At 39.3% G+C, this 27,976-nt stretch overlaps 1 protein-coding gene across 3 annotated transcripts; it reads right to left on the bottom strand.

Moving 5' to 3' along the window:
• Window positions 1–6: 6 nt before the first annotated feature.
• Window positions 7–27,935, bottom strand: acsm3 (acyl-CoA synthetase medium chain family member 3). Of its 3 annotated transcripts, XM_053651774.1 has the most exons (13): window positions 27,489–27,934; window positions 25,065–25,275; window positions 22,133–22,340; window positions 21,687–21,830; window positions 20,222–20,378; window positions 16,063–16,142; window positions 14,175–14,298; window positions 13,069–13,149; window positions 12,841–12,942; window positions 11,037–11,164; window positions 7,893–7,992; window positions 6,822–6,941; window positions 7–937 (listed from the first exon to the last, which is right to left on the bottom strand). In XM_053651774.1, exons 1-13 carry the CDS (start codon window positions 27,720–27,722, stop codon window positions 851–853), a joined length of 1,776 nt encoding a protein of 591 aa, XP_053507749.1. In that variant the 5' UTR covers window positions 27,723–27,934; the 3' UTR covers window positions 7–850. The 3 variants fall into 3 exon arrangements, with proteins under 3 accessions (XP_053507749.1, XP_053507750.1, XP_053507751.1); XM_053651775.1 differs by lacking the exon at window positions 6,822–6,941 and having other exon boundaries at window positions 27,489–27,935; XM_053651776.1 differs by lacking the exon at window positions 21,687–21,830.
• Between the last annotated feature and the right edge of the window lie 41 nt (window positions 27,936–27,976).

Raw genomic sequence — 27,976 nt, 5'->3', positions numbered from 1 at the left:
AGCCAGTGTAAAAAAGTCAAAGGTCAATAAACATTTTAAATATGTGACTATATAATGCTAATTGGGTGGCATGGTGGTGCAGCAGGTAGCATTGTCACCTCACAGCTCTATGGTTTGATCCTGAGCTTAGGTTACCGTCTGTGTGGTGTTTCTCTGTTCCATGTTCTTCCCATGTTTTTCCGGCTTCCTGCCAAAAACTATGGTATGCCAGTAGGTGGATTGGCTGCAGTACATTACACCTAGGAGTGAATGAGTGAAAGAGTGTGTACACAGGATAGGTTCTGGCTCTAAGGCAACCCTGACCAGAATAAAGCAATTACTGAAGATGAATGAACAAATGAATAAAGCAAATTTAAAGCCATTACGCTCAACACATAGTGAGTGAGTGTGTTCCACATACACAGGTTTTCAGCTCTTTTCAGGAAAACATCAAAAATCTTGTCCGTGGTTATTACACATATACATATAAAGATGTGGTAGATAAAAATAGGTTGAAAATTTCTTAATAAAATATGAGAAAGCCTGACTTTGAATAAAATATTCATACCTGACTAAAATTACAAGTTGTCCTTATGTTTGAAGTACCTTGAGAATTATACAGAAAGTCAGATACCTTGATGCCAGTCCAGATGACAGTTGACCTTAATTCTTAGATCACATCATCATCTGAACTGGAATTTTAATTTATTTATGTTCACTAGGGTCCTGTAATAAATGTCAGTATGTGTCACAGTTTGTTTAAAATGATACCATTCGTCACTGGTGTCCAGTCCAAGTTCTGTGGATTATATGTCCTGTATTGGAAGTTTAAATGCTGCTGAAAAATAACACCAGGATGCAGTTATGGTAGTTATGGCAGTCCCCATTCCTTCTTCCTCAGTTCCACTCTCCGAATTTTACCACTCACGGTCTTGGGAAGCTGGTCCACAAACTCAATCTATCATAAAGCAGAAATTTCAATTATCAAACAGACAAAAAGCTCTGCACACGCAAAAATGCATTTACTCGAGTTCAAACTGCATGGGCCTGAGAGCTATATTCTGCAAGGGTACTGGAAGACTCCAATAAGTCACAGTGGGGTATATGGCAAGGCAAATTTATTTCTAGATCACAAGTCATACGCTTAGGCCACTCAAAGTGTTTCACAATGACAAAGCAATATTCAGTGCAAAGAAGGGTGTGAAAAATTGCCTTTATTGTTTAACTTTGCAGTGGTGGCTCAACAGTTAAGGCTCTGGGTTACTAATCAGAAGGTCGGGGGTTCAAGCCCCAGCTGCCGCTGTTGGGCCCTTGAGAAAGGCCCTTAACCCTCCCTGCTCCCAGGGCGCAGTACCATGGCTGAGCCTGTGCTCTGGCCCCAACTTCCTACCAAGCTGGGATATGTCAAGAAAATAATTTCACTGTGCTGTAATTTATACTCAACAAAAAAAAGAAGCATCTCACATTCAACTGCTTTTATTTCCAGCAAATTTCTTAACATAAATATTTGTATTAACATATAAACATTCAACAACTGAGATACAATCTGAACAAGTTTCACAGACATCTGATGAACAGAAATGGAATAATGAGTCCCGGAACAAAGGAAGGGTCAATATCCAAACTAACAGTCAATATCTGGTGGCCTCCAGCTGCTTTAAGTACTACAGAGCATCTCATCCTCATGGACTGCACCAGATTTGTAAGTTCTTGCTGTAAGATGTTACCCCGTTTTTGAACACGTCTGGGGGGGCGACATGGTTACATGTAATTTTCCACTGTAAGGACAATCAGCTGTCCTTCCTGTCTCCCTGTAGCACTGTCTTAGGCGTCTTACATTACAGACACTGCAGTTTATTTCTCTGGCCACATCTGTAGTCCTCATGCCTCCCTGCAGCAGGCCTATGGCATGTTCATGCAGTTGAGCAGGAACCCTAGGCATCTTTCTTCTGGTGTTTTTCAGAGTCAGTAGAAAGTTCTCTCTAGTGTCCTAAGTTATTGTAACTGTGACCATAACTGCCTACCGCCTGTAAACTGTTAGTGTCTTAATGACCGTTCCACAGGTGCATGTGCAATAATTGTTTATGGTTCATTGAACAAGCATGAAAAACATTGTTTAAACCCTTTCCAATAAAGACCTGTAAAGCTTATTTGGATTTTACAAAATTATCTTTAAAATACAGTCTCCTGAAAAAGGGACGTTTCTTTTTTGCTGAGTATGTATGTAACAAATAGGCTTCTTCTACTATTTTGTTTTTTAAAAAATCACAGAAATACTCTGCTCTCATGGATATCAAACAATTGCTATCACAACCCAAGGTTATAAAAAAACTTTTTTGTTAAATATAGGTGGGCAACAATTACTGGCACCCCTATGACTTCATATGAGAAAAATATGTTCGAAGTATATTCCCATTGATATTTAAGTTTTTTTAATTTTTATATAATATATATATATATATATATATATATATATATATATATATATATATATATATATATATATATATAATATATAATTTTCTAAGAACAGAAAATATTTCTACCATGACTTCCTGTTTCACAGGGGTATAAATAGGAGATAGCACACAGGCCAAATTCCTGAAGTCATTCATAACAATGGGTAGGACCTAGGAATAGCTGTGATCTGCAGCAAAAGGTTGTTAAGCTTCACAAAATGGGAAGTGGCTATAAGAAAATAGTTAACTGGAAATGTTATGAATCAACCTGGAATTGGACGCGTGTCTATATTGTCTCAACACACTGTGAAGAGGATGGTTCAAGTGGCCAAAGGTCAGAAAGTCTCCAAAACTACAATCCGAAGTCACCTACATCACCACAAGTTGTTTGGAAGGGATTCAAGAAAAAAGCCTCTACTCTCATCCAAAAACAAACTTAAGCGTCTTCAGTTTGCCAGACACTACTGGAACTTCAAATGGGATTGGGTTCTATGGTCAGATGAAACCAAAATAGAGATTTTTGGTAATTAACACCAGAGGTGGTTTTGGTGCACACAGAGAGGTAGTCATATGGAAAAGTACCTCATTCCCACGGTTAAATATGGTGGTGGCTCTTTAATGTTTTGGGGCTGTTTTTCTGACACAGGACCTGGACAGTTTTTTAGGATACATGGCATAATGGACTCTAGCAAATATCCACAGATATTAAATGAAAACCTGACTGCCTCTGCCAGAAAGCTTAATATGGGTCGTGGTTGGATCTTCCAGCAGGACAATGATCCAAAACATACATCAAAATCAACACAAAAATAGTTTAGTGACCATAAAATCAAGATCCTGCCATGGCCATCCCAGTCCCCTGACTTAAAACCCATAGAAAAACTGTGCGGTGAACTGAAGAGGAGACTCCACCAGCGTGTAATTCGAAATGTGAAGGATCTGGAGAGATTCTGTATGGAGGAATGGTCTCTCATCCCTTGCCATGAATTCTCCAACCTCATCAGGCATTATAGGAGAAGACTCAGAGCAGTTATCTTGGCAAAGGTAAATATTGGCATAAACATATATTTAACAATTTTTTTTGATAAACCTGTGTTTTGTTTGTAATTGTTTGATATCCATGAGAGCAGAGTATTTTTGTGATTTTTTTAAACAAAATATCAAAACAATAAAGACAATTTTTCTTCACAGCCTTCTTTGCTCATTTATCAAGGGTGCCAATATTAGTGGAGGGCACTGTAGATATCAAAGCAATAGGTAGCAAGGCAAAGCATAATAGAATAAAACAAAAGTAAAATACAATAGGCACAATAAAATATATAAATAAAATAATAAATATTAAGATAAAATAAGCTTAAAAATCTAATTAAAAGGGGGCAGTACAAAGTGAAAATGGCAATATTTGCTATCGCCAAGTGGGTGGCTGTGGCTAAGGTGGTACAGTGGATTGTCCCCTAATCATAGGGTTGGCGGTTCGATTCCTGGCCCACATGACTCCACATGCCAAAGTGTCCTTGGGCAAGACACTGAACCCCAAGTTGCTCCCGATGGCAAGTTAGCACCTTGCATGGCAGCTCTGTTACCACTGGTGTGCGAGTGTGTGAATGGGTGAATTAGACACAGTGTAAAGTGCTTTGGATAAAGCGCTATATAAGTGCAGACCATTTATTTTCGAATAAACCTTGACTTAACCTTTAAAATGGCTAGGATTGGGATGTAACTTGGGTCTTCTGGAGGTTGGCTCCAGCTATGGGTAGAGTAATAGCTACATGCAGCTTCTCCTAGGCATCTAGGCAGATTCCCATAGATCTAGGCACTATTGGTTCCCACAGATCTACAGTGCATCCGGAAAGTATTCACAGCGCTTCACTTTTTCCACATTTTGTTATGTTACAGCCTTATTCCAAAATAGATTAAATTAATTATTTTCCTCAAAATTCTACAAAACAATACCCCATAATGACAACATGAAAGAAGTTTGTTTGAAATCTTTGCAAATTTATGAAAAATAAAAAACAAAAAAAAAGCACATGTACATAAGTATTCACAGCCTTTGCTCAATACGTTGTTGAAGCACCTCTGGCACCAATTACAGCCTCAAGTCTTTTTGAGTATGATGCTACAAGCTTGGCACACCTATTTTTGGACAGTTTCTCCCATTCTTCTTTGCAGGACCTCTCAAGCTCCATCAGGTTGGATGGGGAGTGTCGGTGCACAGACATTTTCAGATCTCTCCAGAGATGTTCAATCGGGTTCAAGTCTGGGCTCTGGCTGGGCCACTCAAGGACATTCACAGAGTTGTCCTGTAGCCACTCCTTTGTTATCCTGGCTGTGTGCTTAAGGTCGTTGTCCTGTTGGAAGATGAACCTTCGCCCCAGTCTGAGGTCCAGAGCGCTCTGGAACAGGTTTTCATCAAGGATGTCTCTGTACATTGCTGCATTCATCTTTCCCCTGATCATGACTAGTCTCCCAGTTCCTGCTGCTGAAGAACATCCCCACAGCACGATGCTGCCACCACCATGCTTCACTGTAGGGATGGTATTGGCCAGGTGATGAGTGGTGCCTGGTTTCCTCCAAACATGATGCTTGCCATTCAGGCCAAAGAGTTCAATCTGTTTCATCAGACCAGAGAATTTTGTTGCTCTTGGTCTGAGAGTCCTTCAGATGTCTTTTGACAAACTCCACGCAGGCTGTCATGTGCCTTTTACTGAGCAGTGGCTTCCATCTGGCCACTCTACCATTCAGGCCTGATTGGTGGACTGCTGCAGAGATGGTTGTTCTTCTGGAAGGTTCTCCTCTCTCCACAGAGACATGCTGAAGCTCTGTCAGAGTGACCATCGGGTTTTTGGTCACCTCCCTGACTAAGGCCCTTCTCCCCTGATCGCTCAGTTTGGCCGGGCGGCCAGCTCTAGGAAGAGTCCTGGTGGTTCCAAACTTCTTCCATTTACGGATGATGGAGGCCACTGTGCTCACTGGAACCTTCAATGCTGCAGAAATGTTTCTGTACCCTTCCCCAGATCTGTGCCTCAATACAATCCTGTCTCGGAGGTCTACAGACAATTCCTTGGACTTCATGGCTTGGTTTGTGCTCTGACATGCATTGTTAACTGTGGCACCTTATATAGACAGGCGTGTGCCTTTCCAAATCATGTCCAATCAACTGAATTTACCACAGGTGGACTCCAATCAAGTTGTAGAAACATCTCAAGGATGATCAGTGGAAACAGGATGCACCTGAGCTCAATTTTGAGTGTCATGGCAAAGGCTGTGAATACTTATGCACATGTGCTTTTTTGTTTTTTATTTTTAATAAATTTGCAAAGATTTCAAACAAACTTCTTTCATGTTGTCATTATGGGATATTGTTTGTAGAATTTTGAGGAAAATAATGAATTTAATCCATTTTGGAATAAGGCTGTAACATAACAAAATGTGGGAAAAGTGAAGCGCTGGGAATACTTTCCAGATGCACTGTATTCCCATAGATGTAAGAGACCTGCGTGTTTTATATCCTTTAAGCATATCTGAGATGTTTTTTGGTCCTAGGTTATTGACTGATTTATATACCAGTGGCAGCACTGTAAAAACAATTCTGAAATTTACTGGAATCCAGAGTAAGGAATTTAAGGTGGAAATGATACATTCCCTTATCTTGCTCTTAGAACTCTTGTGGTAGTCACATTACCCATAAATTATCTTTTACTAGAGACAAAATCAATATACAAGTTGGCAGTTCAGTGGTTAGAGTTCTGAAGTACTGACAGTAAAGATGTCCGTTTATATACCAATTATGGCTGTTCACATTACAAGCACACTGTTCCTGGAGGGCGCCGTCCTGTACATTGTGGTGGTTTCCCTAATTCAACTAACCAGCTAATTAAGAGGCTTTCCTGATTGCATTGGATGTGTTTGAGCTGCATTGAGAATTGCATTGGATGTGTAGGATGGGGGTATTCCAGTACAAGGGTTGGGAACCTGTGATTTAAGGAGTTAAAAGATAATTTTCTTTGCAAAGCACGCTATCTACCATGTTTGTTTTTTAAAACACACAACACAACATATCCCAGCAGAATATAACTCCCATGCCCAACTGCTTAATTTAGCAAACATGAAAAATATATTTAAACTATTTAAAACTTTAAAATTAAATATTAAAGTAGGTTGAGTTAGATAACAATTTTTTTGTTAGACAAGAAAGTAACAAATCTGAGCTCTTAATTAAATTAAATTATTTTTAATTTACTTCACTGAAAAAAGTTATCAGTATGCTAACAGTTGTATTTTTTTTTATGCATGATGCTTCGACCTGATTCTTGTTTCCTCTCCTTTGTGTGTGTGCGTGTGTGTATATATATATATATATATATACACACACATATATACCTTGCGAGGGTATTTATATGGAGCTGTGACCTTCTTCACATGTGTCTGCAGTTGTCTAATTAGTTCATTTTGGTCTCTGTGTTTATGTTCTGAAGTAAGCACAACAAATGCCTTCACTACCTGAGTGAGAGAAAGAGAGATAAGGTGAGAAGGAGAGCTTTAAAAAGAGTATAAAACAATAAAATTCTGATTTCTCACTAACATAACACTGGCATAAGATCCCAATGCAAAAAAATAAATCTTGTAGTTCAAACACCTTCATATAAACCATATTTGATTTCATGCACAGTTTTCTGTATTAAGCTGTATGGATCTCTTTCTTCTTCTTACTTTTTTTGGATTTACCCCCCATTTTCTCACCAGTTTGGTACTGCCAATTCCCACATACTATCTAACTCTCCTCTATGACATGACAATTACCAACCGGGGAGGGTGAAGGCTAACATGTGCTTCCTCTGAGACACATGAACTGCTGCTCATTATCTAACAAAGTGTCATGCTGTGAAAAACAAAGGATTTGCCAGTGGAGAAAAGAAATGATTACACCATGTTGATGGAAGGTAGTAATCAAATTGATGTATTGTGCATTCTGAGATACTTTTTTGCTCACCACAGTTGTAAAGAGTGGTTATGTGAGTTTTCATAGTCTTTCTGTCAGAGTGAATGAAGGAACTATATCAGACAGTGTTTGTGAGGGATGAGAGATGTTGTGTTTCTACAGAGTTTGTTGTTTTAGAAATGCAGAACTACAGACCAATATACCTGCACTGAGGCATTTGCAATGTGCATTCCATAGCCAAACATGATAACAGATGTTGGCCTGAACTCCTCAGATGAAACTTTGACACCGAACACTTTCCACAATTCAGATGTAACAAAAGCACATTACTTTGAGTGTGTGATATGTGATGGACAGAAATTCTATTTCATCCACAAGGACACCAGATCTTTTCAGGCAAACTAACAATAATCCAGAATATTCTTCACATAAAGGTAGTCTGTGATGTAAAAAATAAATAAATAATTCCAAACAAAATAAGTGATGGAAGCACACTGTTTTCAGTACATTACCTCTCCTCTGACTGGGTCAGGACTGCTGACCACAGCTGACTCAGCCACAGCGTCATGTTCTATTAAAGCATTCTCCACCTCAAATGGGCCAATACGATATCTGAGAAAGCCAATCAAAAGAGAATGGAAGTAAAGTACATTGCCATTTTACTGGGTAATGCTATCAAACTCCTTCACTTCTAAAATCGGTTTGAGAGTCCAGACTTATATTAATTACTGTCCAATTCACACACCTTTCCTATTAATTTCATTGTAGTTATTTCACAGTAGTCTTTTAATTTGAATATATGACTGAATAATAACCTCAGAACTTAAGGAGTCAAGAGATTTAAGGGCATATACTGTATAATAAAAATATAGCAAGGCTTCTGACAAGTTCCCTGTCCTGATAAAAAAAAAAAAAAAAAAAAACAGCAATCCTATTTATGTAAAAACTTAGAATATGGGCTGTCAATAATTGCAGTATTATTATAAGATCTGACATTTACTTAAACTAAATGTGTGTTTTGTCACAATACATTATAAAATATTACTAATAACCTAAAAATCAATATTTTGTCTATTATGATCCACCATGCCTTCGATCAAAAGGTGCAGCAGGTTCTTTATTAGTACCTGACTAATGAAGGCTACAGTAGAGGGCATTCTTTTGAGACTGGGATTTCTCAATGTTTCTTCCTTATGTGATCTCAGGGAGTTTTCCTTGCCACTTTTACCTCTGGCTTGCTCTAGGGATCTAAATCTACTTCCAGATTTCTATAAAGCTGCTTTACAGATTTTTTTTCTCTCTACTGCTAAAAGCACTACACACACACACACACACACACACACACATATATATATATATATATATATATATATATATATATATATATATATATATATATATATATATATATATATATATATATATATATATCACACACATACATATACACACACACATTCATGTGAAAAAATAAGTACACCCCATGGAAACTGCAAGCACAAATATATATCTTCTTTGAAACAGTGTCTATTAATAAAATTGATACACTATCAAATGACATACAGTTGACATTTTGTAGCAATTTTCACAATTTAAATTAACAAAAAACAGATCAGTCACATGGGAAAAGTAAGTACACCCCTACATTTATCACACCTTCAACTCAATAAAATTACAATCAGGTGTTCAGGATTGGGTGCCAGTGATTAGATCCTGCTTAGGGAGTGCAGATGGAGCATGTGTTATTTATACCCCTTTCACATCTAGTGTCTGGTATTCCCTTTGTTATTGACGTGTGTGGTGTCATCATGCCTAGATTTAATAATTCCTTAGATTTGTATAGTGCTTTACATTGTATGGAGGGAAAATCTCCTCAACCACCACCAGTGTGTAGCATCCACCTGGATGAAGTGATGGCAGCCATAGTGCACCAGAGAGTGATGTAGCCAATTCGGGGATGGAGATTATTAGGGGGTCATAATATGTAAGAGCCAAAGGGGGAATTTTGCCAGCACACCGGGGTTATACCCCTACTCTTTATGAAAAGTCTCCTGGGATTTTTAACGACCACAGAGAGTCAGGACCTTGGTTTAACATCTCATCTCAAAGACAGTGCTGTTTTTACAGTATAGTGTCCCTGTCACTATACTGGGCATTAGGATCCCACACAGACCACATGGTGAGCACCCACTGCTGGCCTCAATAATACCACTTCAAGCATCAACCTTAGTTTTCCCCAGGAGGTCTCCCACCCAGGTACTGGCCAGGTTCAACCCTGCTTAGCTTCAGTGGGAAACCAGGAGAGAGTTGCAGGGTAATATGGCTCTAGAGATTTCTATAAGGCCTTCAGGAAAAAAAGGCTGTGGAGCCCTGAGTCTGTCAAGGGCTCTAAAAAGATCTCCAAATTATTTTAAATACATCATTCCACTGTAAGGAAAATCATCTACAAGTGGTGCAAACAACTGCCAACTTGTCCAGGAAGTCTCCAAGAATTTAATCACAGGATCTGCTAGTAAGTCTTACAACTGTTGGTGTCAAAGTGCAGGCTTCTACAATCAGAAAAAGATTGCACAAATTTCACCTGCATAAGTGGTCTGCCAGGAAAAAGCCTTTGCTGTCTAAAAAGAACATTAGAGCAAGACTACAGTTTGCCAATGAGCATATAAGCAAAGACCAGGCCTTTTGGAATAATGTGCTCTGGACCGACAGATCAAAGATAGAGTTGTTTTTCACAGTTTTGGAAATGATATGGTTTGGGGTTGCTTCGCTGCCTCAGGGACTGGACAGATTGCATTCATTGATTCAGCTATGATTCTGCATCATATCAAAGAATGCTTGAAGATAATGTGAGGCCATCTGTCCAAAAGTTGAACTTCAACCGAAAGAGGACTTTTCAACAGGATAATGATCCTAAGCACACTATCAAATCCACTAAGAAATGGCTCAAAAAGAAGAAATGGAGGGTTATGGAATGGCCTAGTCAAAGCCCAGATTTGAATCCCACTGAGATGTTGTGGGGGGATTTGAAATGGACAGTACATGCAAGAAAACCCTCAAACATATTGCATGGAAGAGTGGTCAAAAATTCCAACAAGCCTGGTGAACAATTATGTAAAATGCCTACAAGTTGTTCTGCTAAACAGGGCAATACTAGCCACAGAAGAAGATCACATCTATTGATATTTCTGTTGCATAAATGATTGAAAAAGCTAATTTATTCATATATACACACACATATACATTATAATATATATATATATATATATATATATATATATATATATATATATATATATATATATGTGTGTATGTGTATATATATATATATATATATATATATATATATATATATATATATATATATATGTGTGTATGTGTATATATATATATATATATATATATATATATATATATATATATATATATATATATATATATATATATATATATACACACACACACACACACACACACACACACACACACACATACATACATACATACATACATACTATATATTATATATATATATATATTAATTAGTCAAAGCCTTAAATCCTTAACATTTAAAACAGTACAGTTTTAACAATATAAAATCAAGACTGAGCTTCATCTATTCCATTTCATGCTATTTTGTTCTGTTAGATCACTCTTACCCTGCAGACAGTATGACATCATCAGCTCTGCCAACAAACCACAGATATCCGTCCTGGTCCATTATACCTCTGTCACCTGTGAGGTAGAAATCGCCACGGAAACAATCTGCTGTTTTCTCTGGCTCTCCCTACAGGCAGTGTGGGAAATAATAGTACAGAAAGCACTCACACATATGACCATAAACTGTTTTTCCCCAAACTGGTCCTTGGGCTTTTACAAAGAGGTCATATTTCTGTCTCCTAGTTTGTACAAGCCACCAAGAAGCCATAAAGTACGTTGGCAGTTGGAGAGAGTAAAAATGTACACCAGTTTGAGAGCCACACTGCATTATGCATAATATGTGCTTCTGATGCAAACAGATACAGAGAGTTCATAAAGTATTTAAACCATTTCTTTTTTACACACTTATTTATGTTATAAAATTTATTTAAACTGATTAAATGTACTTTTTTGCCATTTTTCTAATGTATTTAAAAATTAAAAACTGAAATCTCTCATTTAGATAAGTATTCAGACCCTTTATTCAGTATTTTGTAAAGCACCTTTGGCAGTAATTACAGCTTCTTGCTTCTTGGGTAAATCACTACAAGCTTTGCACACCTGGATTTAGGCAATTTCTCCCATTCATCCTGGCAGACACTCATGTTCAATTAGATTGAAGGAGGGGCATCTGTGAACTGCCATTTCAGGTCTTACCACAGATGTTCCATGGGGTTTTGACTAGAGCCACTCAAGTGTAAATTTTCCCTAGGCCACTCAAAGGTATTGAAAGACGTGTCTCAATTTTGGGTCGTTGTCATGGTGCAAGGTGAACCTTTGCCCCAGTTTGAGGTAGTGTGCAATCTAGAGAAGCTTTTCTTCAATGACCTCACTGTATTCATCCTTCCTTCAATTCTGACCAGTCCTCCTGTCCCCGTTACTGAGAAGTACCCACGTGGTATGATATTGCCACCACCATGCTTCACTGTAGGGATGGTATTAGCCAGTTGAGCATTACCTAGAATTTGTCAGACATAAATAGTACTTGGAGTTTAGCACAGAGTTAAAGTTTGGTCTCATCAGACCATAGATGTTCCCCCCTCATACTCAGAGTCCTGTATTTGCCTTTCTTTTAATCAGGAGTGCCTTCCATCTACCCACACTACCATAAAGGCCTGTTTGATGGAGTATTTCTGAGATGGTTGTCCTTCTGGCAGGTTCTTACATCTGTTAGAGTGGTGACTGGATTCTTGGTCACCTCGCTGAACAAGGCCCTTCTAGCCTAGTTAACGAGTCCTAGAGACAACTCAAGATAATCAAAGCAAACAGAATGCACCTGAGCTCAATTTGGCATGCCTCAGCCAAGGGTCTGAATACCTATCTAAAGGAGATATGAGTTTTTAATCTATTTGCAAACGCTAAAAACTTTTTTCCCCCTTTGTCATTTGTGTAGATTAATGGACATTAAATGTACTTTAAATCAATAACACAATAAAGTGTGCAAAAACTGAAGCGGTCTGGATACTTTCTGAACCCACCTTATGTACATTTGAAGATTGAATTTATGGGTTTACTGCAGCTTAGTCACCACGTTACGAGTGGATCAGGTTTTGCTATTTGCTAAAATGACCGTGGCTATATAAACACCAATTGTAAATGGACATCTATTCAGTTATGATTTTGAAAGTGTTCAAATATGGAACAATAAATTTGTCAGATAAGGATTTTAGATATGGCTTTCAACAGAAGAAACACTTTCTCAGTTTAAGTATTTTAAGTGTATTAAAGTGTTTTGTCTATCAAGACAGAACAGAAAGTATATACCATGTACTCAGTGAAGAGAGAGAATGGTCTATCTGGTTTCACTCTGATAGCCAGATTTCCTTCTGTTCCCCGAGCAACAATATTTCCTTCTTCATTTATAACCTACATCCACCACATAAATCAGAACAAAAGGAGTTATAAATGAAATACAATTGCCCATGTAGTTCATTAATTTACATTAATTTCACAAATCAAACACAACAAAACACCTCAGCAGATTATATTTACCTGCACATCATAAGCTGGTGATGCTTTGCCAAAAGAACCAGGTCTAATTTCCATACCTTTGAAAGTGCCAGCAATCAAAACCTGATAAATTACCAAAAAGATTTTCTCAGATGACAGTTTATTGATACAATGGACCCAACCCTGCACCTGCTAATCTGTCACCTTATAGAATTAGGTCCAAATTAGTTATGCATTTCTGCTTTTTGAAATGAAGGATAAATGTTCTCCTGTTGCTACTTTAATGATAGTTTACACAACATTTTATAACATTTACATTGGCACAGGCACATACAAGGCCATCAGTAGGCAAATAAAATCAAACTTGTTTTTGTGCATGAAGAGAGTCTTATCATCCTTTTTCAAATCTAAACATACAGAGTGAAAAACAACACTGACCCAGCCAATTCACCAGACACCCACACAACATTAGGTTAGCTAAGCACAAATAAAATCAAAGCAAAGAAGAATCTGGCTCAAACATTACAGCTTGTAATCTAAGTATAAGATTATTTGTTAACTTTAGATCTCCACCTATATTGAAGTATATAGCACCAATGTACACCATTCACAAATCAGTACCATTAAACCTAAAAACTATGTTTGATACATACAGCAAGTACTCCAAGTTATAGGTGTAATGTTATAAGCATGAATACACACATGGTTATTATGTACACAGACACTTCTGCAACAACCTACGGCAGGGCCGATTTACACACAGGTTAACCTGGACTGTAGCCCAGAGCCCTGGGCAAAAGGGGGCCCCAAAATACTCAAAACCTATGAATAAATATTTACATTTTCAGTAGAGCAATCTGAATACTTTCCACATAAAAAATATTGCCACTGGATCATTTAAGTTCAATACTTCATTAGTTCAATATCATTTAGTATAGACAAAAATTTTCATTATTTATTCATCATATCAAGAGTGCCAATAATCCTGGAATTGTCTAATTGTTACTTTCATCGGTGTGCTTCTCAGATTTTCCAAATAAATTGTGCATTTGTTTCTTTCAATTGTGAACTCACTGCTCACAGTGTTGCTGAAATCAAAACCATTTAATTAAAACAGCGAATGTAAAATGTCTCCCCCATTCACTCACAGTCTCAGTCTGCCCATATCCCTCATAGATATCAAGGCCTGTGAGCTCTCTCCATTTACTCATCACCTCAGGGTTAATGGGTTCTCCTGCACACAGGCAGTGCTCCAGAGCCTGAAACTGGAACCTGTCACACACACAGCAGTCTCATCAGTATTGTCTGATTCTGGTCCCTGCTACACAGCACAGACTGGCAGTTCCAATTAGTTTATGTACAGAATGTAATCAAGGTTATTCAAGCCAAATCATGGCTTTAGATTTACCCTAATTGCATTATTTTAAAAAAGACAACGCTTTGGCTAGACTAAATCTAAACTCAGCAAAAAAAAGAAACATCTGCTCACATTCAACTGCTTTTATTTCCAGCAAATTTCTTAAAATGTGTAAATATTTGTATTAACATAAAAAGATTCAACAACTCAACAAGTTTCAAAGACATTTGATGACCAGAAATGGAATAATGAATCCCCGAACGGGGGGTGGGGGGGTGGGGTGTCAATATCAAAAGTAACAGTCCGTATCTGGTGGCCTCCAGCTGCTTTAAGTACTACAGAGCATCTCATCCTCCTGGACTGCACCAGATTTGTCAGTTCTTGCTGTGAGATGTTACTCATCCACTAAGGCATTTGCAAGTTCTTGATCACGTCAGGGGGACACATGGTGACATGTAATTTTCCACTCCAAGGACGATCAGCTGTCCTTCCTGTCTCCCTGTAGCACTGTCTTAGGCGTCTTACATTACAGACATTGCAGTTTATTGCTCTGGCCACATCTGCAGTCCTCATGTCCCCTGCAGCAGGCCTATGGCATGTTCACGCAGGTGAGCAGGAACCCTAGGCATCGTTCTTCTTTTTTTGTTTTTTGTTCTTGTTTTTCAGAGTCAGTAGAAAGGTCTCTATAGTGTCCTAAGTTATTGTAACTGTGAGTTACTGTTAGTGTCTTAAGGACTGTTCTACAGGTGTATGTGCAATAATTGTTTATGGTTCACTGTTCAAACATTGTTTAAACCCTTTCCAATAAAGATCTGTAAAGCTTATTTGGATTGTACAAAATTATCTTTTGAAAAAAGTGACGTCTCTTTTTTTGCTGAGTTTATTTGGTAATGCTAATAGTTATACTTGCTTGGAATGATGTGATTCAATGAATGCTTTGAATAGGACCTATCTGCCATGCCCTCTCTAATTAGCACTTTTTTTCTTTTTTTTTTTGCATTTTCAGCATACTGGTACTTGTTTAATCTTATATTATTCTCTTGGGTAGATGGAAAAATCTTGCCTTGTGTAATCAAGCTCATTGGACAAATAACAGTCACATCCACCAACAGTAGCACCTTACTGTGCTGTTAATAATAAATATAACAAATAATATAATAAAATAATTAAATAAAACCAAACCATCAATTGTTGGGCAGACTGAGGTGTTAATTAAAGCAGGTGAATCACTAGAATAGGTGGTTATAGGTTGAATAGGGTAAATAGGCTGTATTTATTAATTTTTTTACTAAACATATCCAAAATTCTTTAAAAAATAGCACCAATCCGGTCAGGTAAGGATGCCACTAGCATGTTGACAGAAGTCCTGTAGCTCGAGTTCATAGTCATATTTTGGTGTTTCACCTACTTATATTACATTACACCACGTTTTTTTATGGGATTGAACTCTGGTGATTTTACAGACCAGTAAAAATATCCCAGTGTTCCAGCAAGTCACACACAAACTTGACCGTAAGCACCCTACCATCGTCATCCGTTGAGCGTCGGTGTGGTGTTCTCACAAATGGCCAACAAATTACATTCACACAGACCTACTGAGATTGTACAATAAGATGCTGTTATTGTTGGATACGACTAATGACGACAAAACTGAGGTAAAATTTTTGTTTATGCATCACCTGGATGGGTCCTCCTGTACTAACATCCGATAAGCTGTTGGAGCAGTGCAGAAAGTGCTGATGGGATACCTGCAGAGAGTCTAAAACAGAAGAGTAAAGTTAAAGTGGTTTCAGCTCAACTAGAATTTATTACAATACTACAATATACATATGTGTCTTCTTTTGAACTAACACTAGGGTTGTTCTGGTTTGAAATTTTGATAGTATGATAACCTAAAAATATCACAGTTTGATAGTATCACTGTATTAATCTACCATTTAAAAGAAACATACAAGCCTATGGTGAAAATTTTAAGATTTGTACAAAAACAAAGTCTCTCTTTTCACATACAGTATCTCACAAAAGTGAGTACACCCCTCACATTTTTGTAAATATTTGATTATATCTTTTCATGTGACAACACTGAAGAAATTACACTTTGCTACAAAGTAAAAGCAGTGTGTGTACTAGGGATATCACGAGAACCGATACTTCGGTACTAACATTCTTAAAACGTGACGGTACTTGTTTTTCTGCAGTAGCCTTAGCACCGTTTGTAACGAAAGTACCGAGGTTGCGATTCTTCCGGACCTGAAGGGGGCAGCAAATACGAGCAAGTGTTTTAGTCGGTCCTCAAGTGGTGAAGAAGAAGAGGAACGCCTACAAGCACACGGGAAAAACTACAGAAGTTTAGCTTAGCTTAACAAGTTTAACTCTCCCGACTCGTTGAGAGGAAAGCTAGTATCGGTTTCCGGTGTGTAACTGATGCGATCATTCATTTCAAACTAAGCGAGGAAACACCTGGAATATGGCGAAGCACCTGAAAGACGGTCCTATATTATATTTGTTTGAGGCAGCTGGCATTGTAAACCAGCTAACGTTATGCTCCATGTAATGTTTGCAATAGCCAGTTATTTGTTAAAGACGCTAACGTATTGCAGTGTTATAAACTACCTCCGAATGGGCCACCATGCATCGCCATTCAGCCCGTGTCCTGTCAGCAAACTGTAGCCTAATGTCATTAATAATTATTCAAACGTTCATGCTTTTAATAAATCGTTTTGGCCTGCCACCATATCAGTGGATTTAAACTAATGCTTGCATTTAGAGTATAAGGTGTCTGTGTGTGTGTGCGTGTATGTGTGTGCGCGCGCGTTTAGGAGTGCACCTCCGGAGACTCATTTTCAGACAGTGTTTGATAACTAAAATACCCCACCCCCCTCCCTCTCTCTCCCTGCCAGTATCAGACAGAGGAGAATGTCCTCCAGGAGAGTTTTTTTATTTCATTTTTATACCACACCGTGATATCGACTTTGGTATCGAGTATCGTGTACTTTTGGTGGTATCAGTGCCGACTACTAGATTTTTGGTATCATGACAATCCTAGGCTGTACAGCTTGTATAACAGTGTAAATTTGCTGTCCCCTCAAAATAACTCAACACACAGCCATTAATGTCTAAACTGCTGGCAACAAAAGTGAGTACACCCCTAAGTGAAAATGTCCAAATTGGGCCCAAAGTGTCAATATTTTGTGTGGCCACCATTATTTTCCAGCACTGCCTTAACCCTCTTGGGCATGGAGTTCACCAGAGCTTCACAGGTTGCCACTGGAGTCCTCTTTCACTCCTCCATGACGACATCATGGAGCTGGTGGATGTTAGAGACCATGTGCTCCTCCACCTTCCATTTGAAGATGCCCCACAGATGCTCAATAGGGCTTAGGTCTGGAGACATGCTTGGCCAGTCAATCACCTTCACCCTCAGCTTCTTTGGCAAGGCAGTGGTTGTCTTGGAGGTGTGTTTGGGGTCGTTATCATGCTGGAATACTGGCCTGCGGCCCAGTCTCCGAAGGGAGGGGATCGGCCTCTGTTTCAGTATGTCACAGTACATGTTGGCATTCATGGTTCCCTCAATGAACTGTAGCTCCCCAGTGCCGGCAGCACTCATGCAGTCCCAGACCATGACACTCCCACCACCATGCTTGACTGTAGGCAAGACACACTTGTCTTTGTACTCCTCACCTGGTTGCCACCACACACGCTTGACACCATCTGAACCAAATAAGTTTATTTTGATCTTATCAGACCACAGGACATGGATCCAGTTATCCATGTCCTTAGTCTGTTTGTCTTCAGCAAACTGTTTGTGGGCTTTCTTGTGCATCATCTTTAGAAGAGGCTTCCTTCTGGGACAACAGCCATGCAGACCAATTTGATGCAGTGTGTCTGAGCACTGACAGGCTGACCCCCCACCCCTTCAACCTCTGCAGCAATGCTGGAAGCACTCATACGTCTATTTCCCAGAGACAACCTCTGGATATGACGCTGAGCACGTGCACTCAACTTCTTTGGTCGACCATGGCGAGGCCTGTTCTGAGTGGAACCTGTCCTGTTAAACCGCTGTATGGTCTTGGCCACCATGCTGCAGCTCAGTGTCAGGGTCTTGGCAATCTTCTTATAGACTAGGCCATCTTTATGTAGAGCAACAATTATTTTTTTCAGATCCTCAGAGAGTTCTTTGACATGAGGTGCCATGTTGAACTTCCAGTGACCAGTATGAGGGAGTGTGAGAACAATGGCACCAAATTTAACACACCTGCTCCTCATTCACACCTGAGACCTTGCAACACTAACAAGTCACATGACACCGGGGAGGGAAAATGGCTAATTGGGCCCAATTTGGACATTTTCACCTAGGGGTGTACTCACTTTTGTTGCCAGCAGTTTAGACATTAATGGCTGTGTGTTGAGTTATTTTGAGGGGACAGCAAATTTACACTGTTACACAAGCTGTACACTCACTACTTTACATTGTAGCAAAGTGTCATTTCTTCAGTGCTGTCACATTAAAAGATATAATCAAATATTTACAAAAATGTGAGGGGTGTACTCACTTTTGTGAGATACTGTATAACAAGAAACAACTAGAAACAAAAAGGATCAAAAAGGATCATTGTTCTTTTTTTTGAGAATGTTTCCATAAAATCAAATTTCTCTTACATTGTCTGTACTTATCATAATACACAGAAGGAGGAGACACACACACACACACACACACACACACACACACACACACAATAATAAGCACGGTGCTGTGCTGCTTAGCCAAAAACAGGTATTTGTTTACTTCTGGTAAGCAATGCATGTGCATTTGATCACATTAAAGGAATAAATATACTATTATTGGCTGCTGTAAGAAATTACAGACTGCCTCCTAGCAGATTCCATCCCGAAATGTGTTAGGATAAGCTTGTTCCCCAAAAATGCAGAATTATCAAAGGGAAAATTCACTTCAGTCTCAGCAATATGTGTATAATACCACCTAAAGTGACATTCACACAGTTATATCATGGGAGTGGCAGTGGGACATCAAGAACCATCCCTGAACAAAGGGCTACGTGACCGTAATTAGGATTCAGAAAGACATTTGTCTCGATAATTCTATCACCTCACCATTTCAGGGTCATTCCTGTAACAACATCCGTACTGTGAGAAAGGAAATTGATCGCATCAAATGCTATCCTTAATTTTCATTTAGGATGAAACTTCATGTAATTATATACAGAAAACCTGGTTTGAAACACAGTATAAAATGTCTGTGCTGATATTGTTCGGGGCTCACTTTGACTCTGACGAACCCAAAGTGCTTAATGTACTTTCACTGTAATGTGTACTGCAATGTAATGTCACTAACACGCTGTAATAAAGTTATTCTTCTTTGAGATCTTTGACACCCACTTCATTTTTCTTATACTGCGGAGGTAATGGGTTAAGAACAGTACATGATTACACAGCCAAAGTGTTTTCAGAGCAGTGTGCATTCCATTGTGCAGTAAAACAAAGGTTGCTGTTGTATGATTTTGGGAAAGTCCACAAGGAGGAAATCCAGCCTACATTTCTGGGGAGCCGCACAAAGGGGATGTGGACCAGTGGAGTACGGAACTTGATCGGGTAAACAAATGATCACGTAGACAGAAATGCATTTAAATGGTATTTTGAAAATGTCACTAGTGAGGTAACCACACCATTACACACATGAAATCCTAACAACCCTAACAGACTCTTTATAGAATGTCTAAAACAGGATAGGGAGTTGGTGCTATTATCAGAAATAAAAGCAGCCATTGTAAATGTGGGTGTGTTGCCTAAAAAAATCATTCTGATTTATTATAAACACACCTTGAGGACAGTGTTGGTACTGAAGCGTGGCATATGGTGTGTGAACACACACGCTCCTTGAGTCCACGGAGCAAATACACTGCTCCATGCAGATTTAGCCCAGCCTGTATCCGAGGTGTTCCAAAACACATCACCATCAGTAAGATCTAACCAGTACCTGCACCAACACAAACATAAATTAAAATATGCAACAGAGTTTCACATATAAACAGCATTCATATCATTGATACCAAGAAACAACAATGCTGTAAAGTTTATATTATGATCCTGTATATTTTAGTGTTTACTCAGTTCAAACCCACTTCACTTCAGATCAGATCACAGTCAGGACTTTAATGAACTGAAGGAGATTTATTTTGTGTTTTTTCTTTAATGCATCCTCTTGCAGTTTAAAAACAAACACACACACACACACACACACACACACACACACAGTAGGGCTGTCATAATACCAAAAATCTAGTAGTCGGTACAAATACCACCAAAAGTACACGACACTCGATACCAAATAGCACGGTGTGGTATAAAAATAAAATAAAAAATAAAATTAAAAACTCTCCTCGAGGACATCCTCCTCTGGCTGATACTGGCAAAAAGAGAGAGCGAGAGATAGAGGGGGATATTTTAGTTATCAAGCACTGTCTGACAATGACTAATAAAACAGTGGAGGCTACAAGTGCTAAGGTGCACTCCTAAACGCGTGCACACACACACACACACACACACACACACACACACACACACACACACAGTTATACTCTGAATGAAAGCATTAGTTTAAATTCACTGATATGGTGGCAGGCCAAAAACATTGATTAAAACCATTAACATTTGAATAATTATTTGAGACATTAGGCTACATTTAGCTGACAGGACACGGGCTGAATGGTGATGGATGGTGGCCCATTAGGAGGTAGTTTATAATGTTGCAATGCGTTAGCAAATAACTGGCTATCGTAAACATTACATGGAGCATAACGTTAGCTGGTTTCACGGCCACAATGCCAGCTGCCTCAAACAAACATAATATAGGACCTGTCTTTCAGGTGCTTCGCCAAATTCCAGGTGTTTCCTCGCTTTGTTTGAAATGAATGATAGCATCGGTTACACACCGGCTTCAGAGCATCAATTGTCTGTTTTTTGTCATCCGCATCGAATGCGAAGTATTTCCATTTTTGGGTCTTATCACCTTTCCCCTCAACGAGCTGGAGCGGAGTTAAACTTGTCGCCATCTTCTGTAGTTTTTCCCGTGAGCTTGTAGGCGTTCTTCTTCTTTTTCTTTATGCGTATTTTCTGCCCCCATCAGTTGTGGAAGAATGCAACCTCGGTACCGTCATCACCAACAGTACTTATGCTACCGCAGAAAAACAAGTACCGTCACGTTTTAAGAATGTTGGTACCGACTTGGTACCGAAGTATCGGTTGTCGTGACATCCCTAACACACACACACACACACACACACACCTGCCATTGACGGTGAGCCCTAGGCCATAGCTACAGTGGCTGTGAACCGTCATTTTGGGAGACCCAGTGGTTCCACTGGTGAAGAAGATGGTCATAGGTTCGTCACTCCTCGTGTCCACGCAGACGTGTTCAGCAGAAGCACTCCTGCAGTTCATGAAAGATGTAGTAAACCTCATGAGGCTCTAAAAGAGCATTTAGCCTTCACTCTCATATATTGGTATATCTTGTGTAACTCCAGGTAGAACTAATTAGTGTGGGGGAATTAGCAAATGAGAAGGAATACATACGTTCTGTCATTAGTAGCTGCTGTAATAAAGCAATAAGCCATGAGAAGGTATGCATTAGAGTGATTTTATCATGGATAAGGGTGTTTGAAGGCATGATGCAAGGCAGACCTGACATGAGGAATATGAATGTAAAGGAAAAAAAATAATCGACATTATCACCCCATTACTGCTGTAAGGTTGCCCCATCCTGGTCGCTCTTTGTTGGAAAGCAGAAGCTTAGAAGTCAGTGTGGGACACTGTGGAGTCACAGCCTCCATTAGTGGTGCCATACTCTCATCTGTGATCAGACACTTTGCTTGGGAGACCTGTAACCGATGCAGGATGTCTCTGGCTGTAAGCTGGGATGTTCCAGGGATGAGAACTGTACCTGTCGGGGCATAGACAGTGTGTGTAAATACGAAAAATTAATTCCACGATTCAGATGAGAATACCTTTACAACTCAGTCATGGGGGTGGCAAGAGGTCAGAAAGGCTACTCTAAATTATTTATTTGCTGGTAGAAGCTACACAGAGAATTTTATTTTTATTATTTTCAACACACAAAAATGGCAAATCCAGTACTTCCAAGGAGCTGATCAGTTTAACACATCCTGTCTCTCTCACGTCTTTTTTGTTTGTTTGTTTTTACATTTGAATGCATTTAAATGCCACACAAGGGAAAAGGACACTTCAGCATGTGGAGTCATGTGGGCCAGGAATCGAACCGCCAACTTATATCAGGATTCTAGCTGTTGCATCCGGACGGACACAGGTCATACTGCCTTTTTCACCATCGAGACCGGAGTCAGACAGGGCTGCATTCTTTCACCATTCTTTTTCCTCATGATGATGGACTTCGTCATGCGACGAGCACTAACACAGCCAGCGTCTGGAATTCCGTGGACAGGCCAGGGACGCCTGACCGACCTGGAATTCGCCGACGATATTGTGCTATTGGCGCAGAATGGGAAAGTCTTACAGGAGATGACCACTAGCCTGGAGCACGAAGCAGCCAAAGTTGGGTTACGGATCAGCACTGACAAGACCAACGTCATGGCGGTCGGCCGGATGACGCCGGTGCGGATCACGGTGAGCAACCAGCTGATCGAAGAAGTCAAACAGTTCACCTACCTTGGCAGCATTGTGGCTGCGGATGGTGGGACTAACGCGGATGTCAATCGCAGAATCGGCAGAGCATTTGCAGTCTTCCAACAGCTACAGCCGATTTGGGCTAGGCGAACTATTCACATCCACAGCAAACTTCGCCTGTTTAATAGCATCATCATCCCAACCGCCATCTATGCATCTGAAACTTGGAAGAGCTCGAGGGCAGTCATCCACAAGCTGAATGTGTTTCAGCAACGATGCCTGAGAAGAATACTCGGTGTATCATACCGTGATCGTATTTCAAATGAAGAAATTCTAAGAAGAACAAACTCCCGCAGCCCGGCAGAAATGGTCGTAGAGCGAAGAATGCGCTTTGCAGGACACATTCTACGGATGTCTGACCACCGCCACGCAAAGATCGCGCTGCGCTGGACGCCGCCACGGGGGAAGAGAAGAGTAGGGCGGCCGCATAATACATGGCGACGAACATTCATGGAAGATCTACGAGCGCTCGATGTCAAGTGGGAAGATGTGGAAATCGACGCTGCCGACCGAGCCCGCTGGCGAATGCTTGTTGCCCGATGCGCCTCGCTGCGCGGACGGAACTAACTAACCCTATGATTAGTGGACAACCTACTCTACCACCTGAGCCACAGCTGCCTCCAGAGACCACCTGAGTCACCACCACTGCCTGAGCTACCACCTGAGCCAGAGCCGCCAGAGTTCATAATGCTCTGACCATCCATACTCTGACCTAAATGCTAATCCTAAACTCTGACCTGACCTAAAAGCTCTGGTCTCCAGTAAATGAATGAAATCCTGGCTAGTGTAAACTGAAGGAATGAACAGTGTTATTTAAAAGCATGGCCTGCATAGTAATTAAAGTTTACAGGCCTATTTCTTAGTTTTCACTGTTTGGCTTCAGGTCACTCTGTAAACGCTTTAAACAAAATTTAACAACCAAAGTTTACTCACACACAATGCTGAAGCATACTTACAGGTCTGGCTCAGCTCATTTAGAAAAAAGTTAACTTATAGACGTTATAGATCTTTAGAAATCTACAAAAATAAAACAAAAAGCAAAGCTGAAAAACAGCCCTGAAGAGTTTTGCATGTGTGCATTAGCTCTACAAGAATTAAGACGTGTAAATCAGTTGCCTTTGTAGTTTATCTTTTACTGCAGTAGAAATTGGATTTAAATCCCCGTTTACTCATTTATAGCTTACCGATAAAACTCAAACCACTACTGGCCTCTAAAACAATACATTTACAAGGCCTAATTTTGGGAAATCTCTCACTAGTGTGAGGTATATGATTGCCAGGTAGTTTGTGTCAGACTAGTACAAAAATGTGTTTTGACAGCACAAGAATGAATAAGCCTTGTTCCCTGGATGACATGATACCACAATCCTCGGTTCACGTCTAAAGCTAATCCCTATAAAATATGGTAGCAACAAAACATTACTTCTGTTTAAGGTCAGAAATGACCACAATACATTACAATACAGCTTAAGTTCATGTTTTTCTTAAAAAATATATATATATAAAAATCATGAAATTCACTGTAGCCGATTTTTAACTGAATTGATATTTATTGAACCTTACTCTCCTGTCAATAACGTCTGCTGTTGCAAATCAATGACTACAGACATCAGATCTGTATTAATGCACTTAACTATCTGCCCATACGTTACTACTTTATGTTAGCTACCACGTTTTTCGCCTAGTCATTTACATTCCAGGAAACTGAATCATGCGACTGGGCAAACACAAAGTGGTCTACCTAATGAATTTATAATTTGTCTATCACACTTGTATTACTATTTTTTAATTTATGCCAAACACTATAATACTAGCAACTTATGCTAAATTTACTCTAGAGTTTTTAAGTGCTTATTCATTTTATAAAAAAGCTCTGGAATTTAATACAATTTTACTGTAACCTTTAGCAGAACGAGTCTGTTAGTGATGTTCCTCATGCAAGCATGAGCACGAGTGTGATTACCTGTTCTGAGGCAGGCAATATTGACCAGCCACCACTCTGGGACTCTTGGCAGGATGAGAAGGACTCGATCTCCTCTTACCAAACCGCATTCATCAATCAAAACATTAGCTAGTTGTCTAGAGTAGTAGCCCAGCTCCTCAAAACTCCATCTGATCTCTTCGTTTCTATCATTAACCCACCACAGAGCGGGCCAAGACGACTTCCCACCTGCCTACAGAACAGAATTTATTCAGCTTGCATTAATATAACAGGAAAAGTGGTATGCGACTTGCACCAGTCAAAACAAAATGAGAAATGTATGCTATAGTCATTGTACACTATGACATCATGGTTTTCCATAATAATAATAATAACAATAATAATAATAATATTGTTTTCAGTGCAATGCCAGTTTTTTTTTTTTTTGTATTTAATGTAAAAAGGAGTACATGATTGTGCTTAAATTTCAGTAGCTCTGTTCAGGCAAAGGAGAAATAAACTGAAAAATATTTAATATTTGTAAAAATATTAACATATTTACTAATTAACATATTATCCTCCTATTATTCGTGTCTAGAATAACTCTCTATTTGTTAATTTTCTATTTTTGTGTGTTTGCTTAAACATCCATCCATCTGATAACAATGGCTTCTGATTATGTACATTCTGTGGGGACACTGCAGCTGACAGCTTGCTCCAGGAAGCTAAACACTACCTAGCCTACATTTCACGAAAAATAAGGTTAATTTCTTTAAGGTACTTCATGTTCATGTGATCTGAACTCATGGTGTATTTATATGCTGTGCTATCTTTCCAACTCTAATCATTCATAATCTTTGTTGCCAAGAATTAGTCATCCCTGGTCTTAACTACTATGACTGTATGTTAAAAATACACCTGTAGTCATTAAAGATATAAAATATAGAGAATGTATACACACATGAGCAAGAAAAGAATAAAAAGCATAAAAATAAATTAATTTAAAAATAAATGAATGAATTAAAATAAAGTCTATATATAAAATAATTAATGCAGTAACAATGAAAAGATTACATAGTTAGATTTGTGTTTGTATTAATTTATTTCATTACAGAAGCATTAAGAGTCCATGCATTATTTTTTCTCTTTCTTGTTTTCTCATGATCTCAAGTTGTTTTTATTGTTCTGGAGACATCAAAAGCTTAGTGCAATCCCACACCTTCATGGATTAACAATTGTTTAAAATTATTTTAATCAGAAACTCACTCAAGCTGAAATAGCTGTAGATCTGTCAGTGATTTACAGCTTCCACATTAATGTCCGACACTTGAGAAGGAGACACCCCTTCTCTCTTAATGCGGAGATAAAGTCCATCACTCCAGCAGGTAATCATTACATTTATGATAGCCATGGCTGTATCCACCGCTGAGGTCACCGAGGTCCAGACCTCAGTATTATTTTCCAAGGTGTATATTAAGTCATAAAATAATTGCCTAATAATAACTCTTTGGTGACGCAAAGATAACTGACCTTCTCAGGTGACTGCTTGCTTGAGTTGACCAATGAAATTGGCTGGGGGTCAGGGTTTGCACTCCACTGTGCTGGACTATGTCAACAAACTGGGCAGGGCAGGCACCTTCCTCCCTTAATCCGCCAAAGCGTTATGAGGTTCGGATCATTTTACTGACTCGGATCTTTGAATCTCGTTCAGCAAAATGAATGAATATTTTTTCGAGTGATTTCATTCAATTCAGCAGAATATAATTAAAATGTTAAATGTTAAATTCCCCAACACATCTAGTACTTTATAAACTATAAAATAAGCTATAGTCAATGCAAACAAGGCCGAATTATGAGAAACAGAAATTATTAATTAACAGCTTAGCTAGGTCTTCAGGCCATGCAGTCGGTTAGTTCACCTCACCTTCCGATCCGAGTCCTTCTCTTTTTTTGTCCCGTCACATTTGTCACGTCTGTTCCCCAGAAACAGAAATGATTAGTTCATGTCTCGGGTCTTCGGATTCGAGTCATTCGTTCATCCTGTTTCCGGTACTGCATGGTGCATTACCTTTGTGGCAATCATCGGAAGAACGATGACTCTAACCCGAAGACTCGAGAGGTGAACTAATCATTTCTGTTTCCTGTGCATGCGCGGTCAAAATGAACGAATCACTCTCTGAGACAACTCGTTGTTCCCGAGTCATATTAAAGATTCGTTCAAAATGAACACATCACCAGTCCCAAGGTGCGAGATTGTCGCCTGATTGTCTCCAAAAACAACTTTTGTTGTCGAGATCACAAAAACACAACTTTATGTTATGTGCACATCACAAGAAAACAAGAACATTTTAATGAACTAACTATTTATTATTTTTAAATTACAGCCTACTTGCTTTGAGGTCACGTGTGTCAGCTGTTCACTCTTACTTATTTAACAGTAATAACACTAGTAACAGAATTCAGAACCTTTTCTGTAGTTTCCCAGACGTCGAGCACATCTTTAGCGAAGTTGAAGAACGGAGGAATGTGCGGTTTGGGTAAGTGCACCAGACTGTCGTAGTCGGTGAAGTTGTTCGGGTTTGTTGTTTTGGATCTGTGTGCCTGTAGCCACTGAGTTCCGCTCTCCGTGTTTAACGCGTAGCAGCTCCGCTTAGACGCGGGCGTTAAAAATACACGGCAACGGACAGCAAGCAACTGCATTATTTATAACTCCAACATTCACACGAGGACACGGGTGTTATAAAACACAGCTGTAGAAGCTGTAAGAGGAGGGCGTGGTGACCCTCTCCTACTCCCTGCTTTCTCAATTAATCCAGAAAGTCTTTAAAAGTCTTGACGGATCTACGCATTCTTTAAGAAAACTTTTAATCTGTGATCTCACTTCCTTATAATAAACCTTCTCGCGATATTAAGTCTTACCTGTTGTCCTGAAAGGGTTGAGGGAGAGGGGCGTT

This window comes from Ictalurus furcatus, chromosome 20 (genome assembly GCF_023375685.1).
Source record: "Ictalurus furcatus strain D&B chromosome 20, Billie_1.0, whole genome shotgun sequence".
Taxonomy (NCBI): Eukaryota; Metazoa; Chordata; class Actinopteri; order Siluriformes; family Ictaluridae; genus Ictalurus; species Ictalurus furcatus.
The sequence above is the reverse complement of the archived record's forward strand: the minus strand, read 5'-3'. Positions and strand labels throughout refer to the sequence as shown.

Coding starts and splice junctions, on each gene's coding strand:
- acsm3 (XM_053651774.1), bottom strand. CDS start 27,722: ATGCAGTTGCTTGCTGTCCGTTGCCGTGTATTTTTAACGCCCGCGTCT. Junction 21,831..22,132: donor AACCTTACAGCAGTAATGGG/GTGATAATGTCG, acceptor CATGAACTGCAG/GAGTGCTTCTGCTGAACACG. Junction 20,379..21,686: donor GGGCTCACCGTCAATGGCAG/GTGTGTGTGTGT, acceptor GTGTTGGTGCAG/GTACTGGTTAGATCTTACTG.